The 9,146-nt window shown below is 36.6% G+C and overlaps 1 protein-coding gene across 1 annotated transcript; it reads left to right on the forward strand.

Annotated features, from left to right (window-relative positions):
- Positions 1-171: 171 nt before the first annotated feature.
- LOC117986497 (organic cation transporter protein-like) lies at positions 172-8,981 on the forward strand. The gene is made up of 7 exons (XM_034973335.2): positions 172-670; positions 2,070-2,304; positions 3,034-3,289; positions 4,188-4,513; positions 5,073-5,367; positions 5,874-6,055; positions 6,347-8,981. The coding sequence occupies exons 1-7, from the start codon at positions 432-434 to the stop codon at positions 6,512-6,514; spliced, it is 1,701 nt and encodes a 566-aa protein (XP_034829226.1). The 5' UTR covers positions 172-431; the 3' UTR covers positions 6,515-8,981.
- Positions 8,982-9,146: the final 165 nt, after the last annotated feature.

The following is a 9,146-nucleotide window of genomic DNA, read 5'->3' on the forward strand; positions in this document are numbered from 1 at the left end:
AAATAATACATCCTGAATGATAATCTTAAAGATAACATCATAGGTTTTAGATAAATATTATTTTATTTACGATCATTTGCATGATATCGTTTACTTGTTTAAGCTTATTGATAACGATAGTTATAACAATGACCTAACTTACCTACTTCATCTATCGTATTCTAGGTCACAGTTATTTTTATTTTAGATAATATTAAAAAAATATCAGAAATACTAAATAATAATAATACTAATTAATATTTTGCGCGATAACAAGAAACACGTGAATTTTAAAAGTTAGGTATTATTATTAAGGAATCAATCACTTTTTTATCAAGCCCAAGGATCAAAGACCAACGATAAGACATTGATTGTCGTTTCGTGAAATTAATCTAACTTAGCTACTCATTAGTAAAAGACTAGTGGTCGAAGGCACTAGAACTACGAGGGCAATGGAGTCTCAGAATGGTTTGAACAAAATGGAGAGTCCAACACTGGATAGAAAAGACGACCTGAAAAATGGACATGAGGCTTTCACACAAAAACCAGTAACTTTAGATGATGTACTTACAAATGAATTGGGACAATTCGGGAGGTTCCAGTTGAGGAACTTCCTACTAGTGGCCGTACCTATTATAATGTCCGCTTTCATGAGTGAATTCATTTTCTCCGCTGCAGCGATCCCTCACAGGTAATGATAGGTTAATTTTAAATAAAAAAAAAATAGCACTTTCACTATCCTATGAACCATATATTTATAGTTTATAAAGTCTCGCAAACTGATCTTGAACCATTTTACTATAATATCTGTTCACAGATATTACACCCTGTCTCATACGACATATATCTCAATATATGTAAATATGCAAGTATGCCTCTCTTATAGAGAGTTACATTTTTGTGCCGTTTGCCGTGGAGACCCTGGGGCCATGGAGTCTTAGTGCTAAAAAAATTTTACGAGACATTTCACCGCGATTAATAGCCTCATCTGGTGACAGAAGGGCTGGCTCATTTTTTGCGCAACGGATCAGCCTGGCTGTCCAGCGCGGAAATGCAGCCAGTATTCTTGGCACCATTCCACGCGGTCATGATTTATATAGTAATTAGATAAGGCTAGCTTTAAGTTTTATTGTAATATTATACATGTAAAAATCTGAAAAAAAAAAATATATATGTAGGGTCGTTTGAGACAGGCTAGACTTACCATATTATCAAATATATTTACGAAACATTATTTCGGTGTCGAGACCCTTGGTCCGTGGGGTCCTAGCGCTATAAGACTTTTTAAGGAAATGGCAAAAAGGTTAGTCGACATCACAGGAGACCGAAGAGCTGGCAGCTACCTCGGACAAAGAATTAGCCTAGCTATTCAAAGGGGGAACGCTGCCAGTTTCTTCAGAACCTTGCCTAAAGGGACTCCTTTTAATAATATATTTTAGTTATAATATTATATTTTTTAAGGTTTTAGTTTTAGTTTAAATTTTTAAGATGTTCACTTTTAGATTAGTATCTTTTAGTTAGTATTTAACATTAGACATAGTTTATTAATTACCATATTTTATATAATTTACGAAACATAAAAAAAATAAGTTGTTGTAAGAAAATGTGACGATTGAATGCCTAGAAACAGTTGGTGGGTTGTTTTTTTAATTTATTTACAGTAAAAAATGTGCAGGGAATGTATTCAACTATTCAAATTTTCAAGAATGACAATAGGCCTTCTGATAGGCCCTATTTTATTAAAAAGGTGTAATTAAAAATTTAAAAAATCCCGAAGTATATACGTTTTGCCTTTCCTCATGCTATACCTGGAGCACTTGTACTCTTATTTAATCTTTTATTATTGAAATCAATTTTGAATCATTTTATTACATAAATTATTTAGTACTTTAAACTAACTAACTTTAAAGTACTTTTAATTAAAAACTAAAATGATCACTAAAACAAAAATTTGAAATCAATCACTAGATTGACGTCATAATTACGGTAGGTTTATAATTAATTCTATCGAATCACAATCTATTAATCCTTAAAAGTTTTATTAAGTTTTAGTTAGTTTAAGTTTAAACAAATTTGATATTCATATTTAGATGTCGGATACCTGAATGCGGCGAGGATGGCAAGAGACACGAATTTGAACCTGAATGGATCTCAAACGCGATACCAGCATCAGGATCAGGATTCGCCAGCACCCAGAGGTTCGCGCCCAGCAACATCGGCGTCAACGGCTCTTTGGACAACTGTCCTGCTGAGCTGTTCAACCCTAACGTCGTAGTTGGTTGCGAGGGATATGTTTACGCTAGATTTGACTCAGTAGTTTATGATGTGAGTAAAACCAGCGTCTTTTAAACTTTCTCAATCACGAATTAACCATTATTTGTTTTAATAATAAGTAGAATACAAGATAGTGGTAAGATACTTTGGTAACTTTATCAATTATTCGTTTTTAACTCTTATTATATTTAAAATTGAATTTTCTCAAACCCATAATTTAATAAAGTTGAAAAGTAAAACCCGACATATTATAAATAAAATAAATAAATGAAATAAATTATAAAAATTATTATTATTAATTAGATGATGATTATAAATGAAATATTATAGTAAAATTGGGTTTCTGGCACTTGGTATATTTCAATAGTATACTATATTTATATTTATGAACTCAATATTTTTCTTCTTTCGTTTGACATCCCGCTCGATACAATAGCAAAAAAAATTTAAAGACCCCACTTTTTTGGATGTAGGTACCTATTTATAATATTAATGTAACATCAGTCACATCGATTTTGTTCGTAAAAAATGTAGTCTTTGTCGCCCGGACCATAACAACGAAATTAAATTGACACCTCTTTAATCAAAATCGGCCCTGTAGTTTAGCCGTTACAATGGAACACACAGATACAAACATATATACATAGACTGCCAAAATTATAACCCTTCCTTTTTGCCGTAGTCGGATAAAAATTAGATACTTATTATGATTAGTCGGACCAGGAAATATGACATTGTCTAGATATTACATTTAAATAAAGTTGTATATTTTGTTTGCAGTTCGACTTGGGGGGTCAGGAATGGCTGCGAGCTCTAGCAGGCACCTTGAACAGCGTGGGCACGTTGCTCGTGCTGCCCATAACGGGCTACATCTCCGACCGCTTCGGCCGCAGAATCGCGCTCGTCATCAGCGTGTTCAACTTGGCCACCGTCGGACTTATCAGAGCTTTCTCAGTCAATTACCCCATGTATCTGGCTCTACAAATCCTTCAGACTACTCTGGGTGCGGGGACTTTCAGCTCTGCGTATATTTTTGGTATGTGTTCTTCTTCTTTATTTATTTTATTTTATTTTTTACTAGATGATGCCCGCGACTTTTTTAAAAATCCCGTGGGAACTCTTTAATTTTCCGACATAAATAAGTAGCCTATGTCCTTCCCCGGGATGTCAGCTAACTTTGTACTAAATTTCACCAAAATCGGTTGAACTGTTGGGCCTTGAAAAGCTGGCAGACAGACAGACAGACACACTTTCGCATTTATAAATTAGTCTGGATATGGATTCAGATTAACTTGTAAGTTAGCCCTTGACTGCAATGTCACCTGGTGGTAAGTGATGATGCAGTCTAAAATGGAAGCGGGCTAACCTGGAAGGGGTATGGCGGTTTTTATTAAACCCATGCTCCTTTGGTTTCTACACGGCATCGTACCGGAACGCAAAATCGCTTGGCAGCACGGCTTTGCTGGTAGGGTGGTAACTAGCCACGACTGAAGCCTCCAAGACTAGCTTATGTCCGCAACTTCGTCCACGTGGATTACACAAATTTCAAACCCCTAACTCCCTTAGGGATTGAATATTCAAAAGTCGTTTCTTAGCGAATATCTACATCATAATATCGTTTATAGCCTCGATAGCTCAACGGTTAAAGGAGCGGACTGAAAACCGAAAGGTCGCCGGTTTAAATCCCACCTGTTGCACTATTGTCGTACCTACTCCTAGCAAAAGCTTTACGCTTAATTGGAGGGGAAACGGGAATATTAGTCAGCAATTAATTAATATTCTTTAAAAAAAAACAAAAAAAAAATAGATCAGTCAGTCAGTCAGTCAGCTTTTCCTTTTATGTATTTAGATGTCGGGGCTTGACTACAACCATACATTTTGTAAAAATACAAATTTCCTGATTTCGTTTATTAATTCCAATGATTATATTTTAGCTGCTGAGCTGGTCGGTCCCAAGTATCGTGTGGTATCCAGCGCCACATCAACTTCCATGTTCGCGTTGGGCCAAGTCATACTGGGCGGCGTGTCGTGGCTGATCGAACCCTGGAGGTACACCATCATGGCTCTGCACATCCCCTGCTTCCTCATCATCTCGTACTACTGGATCCTCAGCGAGAGTGTCAGGTGGCTGCTCGCCAAACGGAAATTCGACGAAGCCAAAATAGTGTTGGAGAAAGTAGCCAAAGTGAATAGGAAACAGATAAGTGAGAAATCTATGCAAGCACTGCTAAATCCTCCTCAAACATCCGACCAAACAAAGGTAATTTTTCAGTTTAACTTATATTTTCATTCCATTAAATTCCATCAGCTTGTATGCGTCCACTGCTGGACATAGGCCTTGTATAAAAATAAATAAAAATCGGTCTTAGAATGTACAGACATCAAGATTGAATAAATAGATGGATTGTCAGACTTCACACACTTTTGAGAACATTGTTTCATGCAGATTTCCCTTCACCCTTAAAGCAAGTGATATGTAATTGCTTAATTAAACGCACATAATTTTGAAAGTTAGAGGTGCCCGGAAAATTTAACAAAATATTAAAAAAAAACTTTTTATTAGAAAAGTGCTACTATGCCCTAAATGATTTTCTAAACGACGCAAATAAAAATAAATAATAATATGGGTCTCTATACTGTTCAGACCAAATTACGACACCCAAACTGGGTATCCATAATCCTACTTTGTACACAGTTTATGGAATTGCAATAAATTGAAATTGAAATCGAACCGCCAACCCCCTGAAAAGGAGGCCAGCCTAATCAACCACTAGGCTATCACCGCTCTTCAAATTCAAAGCTTTTATGTCTATTTTCAGGAGGGAAGCCCCAGCCTAATCAAGGTTATAGTCAGCTCGCCGGTGTTGCTCAGGCGAGTCTGTACCACGCCCATCTGGTGGATAACTGCCACGTTCGTGTACTACGGCCTGTCCATCAACTCCACCAGCCTGTCGGACACCATGCACCTCAACTACATCCTGACCTGCGCGATCGAGATCCCAGGGTTCTATACCGCCGTGTTGATTTTGGACAGAATCGGAAGGAAAGCTACTTTGTGCATCGCGTTTTTCTTCAGCGCGGGATGTAATATTGCCTTCGTTTTTATTCCTGATGGTAAGATTTTTTCTGCTATCACTTTTAGGGTTCCGTACCTCAAAAGGAAAAAAGGAACCCTTCCCTCCCCTAAGGATCACTTCGTTGTCTGTCTAACGGGTCAGTCAAGAAACATACAGGGGTACTTCTCGTTGACTTAGAATCATGAAATTTGGCAGGTTCGTACCTAGGTCTTAGAGCACAAATCATCACATCACAAAAAAAAATATTAAAATGTGTTCATAACTCATACTAGTATTTTCAAATTTTAAAGTAAGATTCTACTATTAGTGGGGTATTATATGAACGGGCTTTACCTGTACAATGTACATTCTAAAACAGATTTTCATTTATTTTTATGCATCATAGATTTTGATGTATCGTGAAAAATGTCTAAAAAATCCGACTGTAGTACGGAACCCTCAGTGCGCGAGTCTGACTTACTTTATTGGTAACGTTTGTTGCATATTGATAATAACATGATTGTTACTCGGTATAAGATTATCTTGTGTTATTATTCGTAACAGATTTGTACGTGTTGCGTCTGGTGATCTTCCTGCTGGGCAAGTTCGGTATATCCACGGTGATGACGTCAGTGTACCTGTACACGTCCGAGCTGTACCCTACGGAGTACCGCCACACCCTGCTCGCCTTCTCGTCCATGGTGGGCCGCCTGGGCTCCATCACCGCCCCTCTCACTCCCGTACTTGTAAGTATATACCTCCCTGACGTAATGGTGCGCGCCGTAGAGATCCCAAGATTACTCAATGTTCGAAAGGGGTATTATGAGGGGAAAGCTTCGGCTATGGTTAGTTAGTTTCGATTACAAGTTCCAGGACGATGTCACGTAGAAGCTTAGTAAAAATTAAGCCCTCTCAGCCCTAAAAAGTCCTTCAAAACTCTGTCGAATACTCTTTATTTGTTTTAACTATCTGTTGGTTACACCATCTTTATAATTTGCCTCTATGGTTATTTTAAACGAATCATATTTATTGTACAGATGCAATACTGGCACGGCATTCCATCTATGATGTTCGGTGGCATGGGCATCCTGTCTGGGCTGCTGGTGCTGACGCAGCCCGAGACCCTGGGCACGAAGATGCCCAACACCCTGGCCGAGGCTGAAGCGTTGGGGAAACCAGAATCTAAGGTCGAACAAACGAGTTGAATGCCATGTTTCTAACATTAGGATTTAAATTAAGATATACACAGGTGAGTGTTATGTTTTATGATAAGAATAGGATTTAAAATGTAAATAACTAGTGAACACAAAATCAAGAACAATATTAGAATTTAAAAGCTAAGTAGATATGTAAATATAGGTAGGTAGGTATATATTTATTTTATGACTCAATCGTCGTAATTGTTATTATCTAAAGGAGACCGACCAGTCTTAGGCACAGTTTCGTTACTGAAAAAAATTGGAAAAATCCGATACAATAGGTACGATAAACCAAAATCACACAAAATAATTTGAATTTACAGTTGCTAAAAAATATAGAAAAATATTAACGACAAATGTCTATGTTTTTATCGAGATCAGAGCCTCAATAGCTCAACCGGTAAAGGAGTGGACTGAAAACCGAAAGGTCGACGGTTCAATCCCCGCCCGTTGCACTATTGTCGTACCTACTCCTAGCACAAGTTTGACGCTTAGTTGGAGAGGAAAGGGGAATATTAGTCATTTAACATGGCTAATATTCTTTAAAAAAAAAATGTAAACAGTTAACTAGTCCTCTAATTATTATTAGGTACTTGATTGATAAATATAAAAATAACACATTATCTAACACAACCATGAATTTAAGTCCATGTATTTTGATTATGCAATTGTCACTCAAACTGAAACTAAAGCAGTCTAAAGGAGATATTTTTATCCAATAAATGGACACTAATTTGGAACTTGTTCATCAATATGTGGGCCCAACGATGTATGAGAGATGGTCGGTCTCCTTTAAAAGCTCTTCTAGATATTAGATGTTTGAATGATGAACTTCGTTATGCTGTTTGTTGTTTTTTTTTTTATATTTTGTAGGTATTTATATTATTATGTAACTTTCGTTATGCAGCTTTTAAAAAAAATACAAATAGCGAGCAAACGAGCAGACGGATAATCTGGTGTTAAATGATTACCGCCGCCCATGAACATTTGACCATGAACCAGAGGAACTGCCGAATATGCGTTGCCGTGCCGGCCTTACAGGAATTTGTTGGTCCGCCCCTTGAATAACTCCATGTTGTAATCCAGTGGGAACTGTACCCGTAGTACAAGATTTTACGTCTCACCAAACCAAACCAAATTCGAGAGTCGAAATACTTCCGCGTTACAGTAAAATGGACCTAAACAGCCTTGAATTCAATTGAAAGTCAAATATTCAATGCCACTGATTTTAATTTCGCAATGTTTCCGCTTGGAGCGCTGGCTGTAGAAGTGTAGACAAACTTGAGCTTTAAAACAAGGCATTTAAGATCCAGTTTACTGTAACGCGGAAGTATTTCGACTCTCGAATTTGGTTTGGTTTGGTGAGACGTAAAATCTTGTACTACCTACGGGTACAGCGCTGTTTTAACAGTTATTTATTAGAATGAAAATTTTCATTTTTAGACCAATAAGTAGCTATTTTTGTGTAATTCAAGACCGTGAGTAGTATAATAGGCAATAGGCAACAAAAAAATTACGATTGTAAGTAATTATAGATAGGTACCAAAAATAATTAAATATTAATCATTTTGTCATTAATTTAGTCACAGAATTTCCGTGATTGGTACATAGGTATTATACAATTGATTGATCAAACGTGAAGATAATCGGTATTGATCGTTTAAAATGTCACGGATTATATCAACCGTTATCAGACACTGATACTATGCTGTTTGTATCTTTTAATTTGTCAACATGTTTGTCCATTTATCTGGAGATATTAAATTATCATTATTGTTACTATGAAATCAGAAATTATGGCAGATTGGCACCTGGCATTTTTTATCACTAGCTGATGCCCGCGACGTCGTCCGCGTGGATTTTTCAAAATCCCGCGGAAACTCTTTGATTTTCCTGAATAAAAGTAGCCTGTGTGTTAATCCAGGGTATAATCTATCTCAATTCCAAATTTCATCCAAATCCCGTGGGAACTCTTTGATTTTCCGGGATAAAAAGTAGTCTAAGTCACTTTCCAGGTCTTAAACTATACCATGCAAAAAACCAAGTCGATCTGTTGCTCCGTTGCGACATGATTGAAGGACAAACCATCAAACAAACACACTTTCGCATTTATAATATGGGTAGTGGTGACGTAACAAAAGTTCCAGTTGTGATTCGACTGATATTGTCTAAATATCACCTTAGTTAAAGTTAATACTTAATTAATGTTTTAGATAGATGCAATGTTTAAAATAAATGTAATTTTAATACTCAAAAAAGTCAAAAATAATAACTAGGCAATTAACTAGCCTCATCTGGTGACAGAAGGGCTGGCTCATTTTTTGCGCAACGGATCAGCCTGGCTGTCCAGCGCGGAAATGCAGCCAGTATTCTTGGCACCATTCCACGCGGGCATGATTTGTATAGTAATTAGATAAGACTAGCTTTAAGTGTTATTGTACCTATTATTTTCAATAAAAAAAAACTAGGCAATTTATATTAAGACTAATTTTTTTTTGATTTTCCGGATTAAAAAGTAGTCTATGTCACTCTCCAGGTATTGACATTAGAAAAAAAAGTTCCAAACAAAAATTGTAGATATTAAAGTGATCTTAAAAAATGGATCGGAGCATTTTATTGATTAATCCGATATTTTAAA

Source organism: Maniola hyperantus, chromosome 11 (genome assembly GCF_902806685.2).
Source record: "Maniola hyperantus chromosome 11, iAphHyp1.2, whole genome shotgun sequence".
Lineage (NCBI taxonomy): Eukaryota > Metazoa > Arthropoda > Insecta > Lepidoptera > Nymphalidae > Maniola > Maniola hyperantus.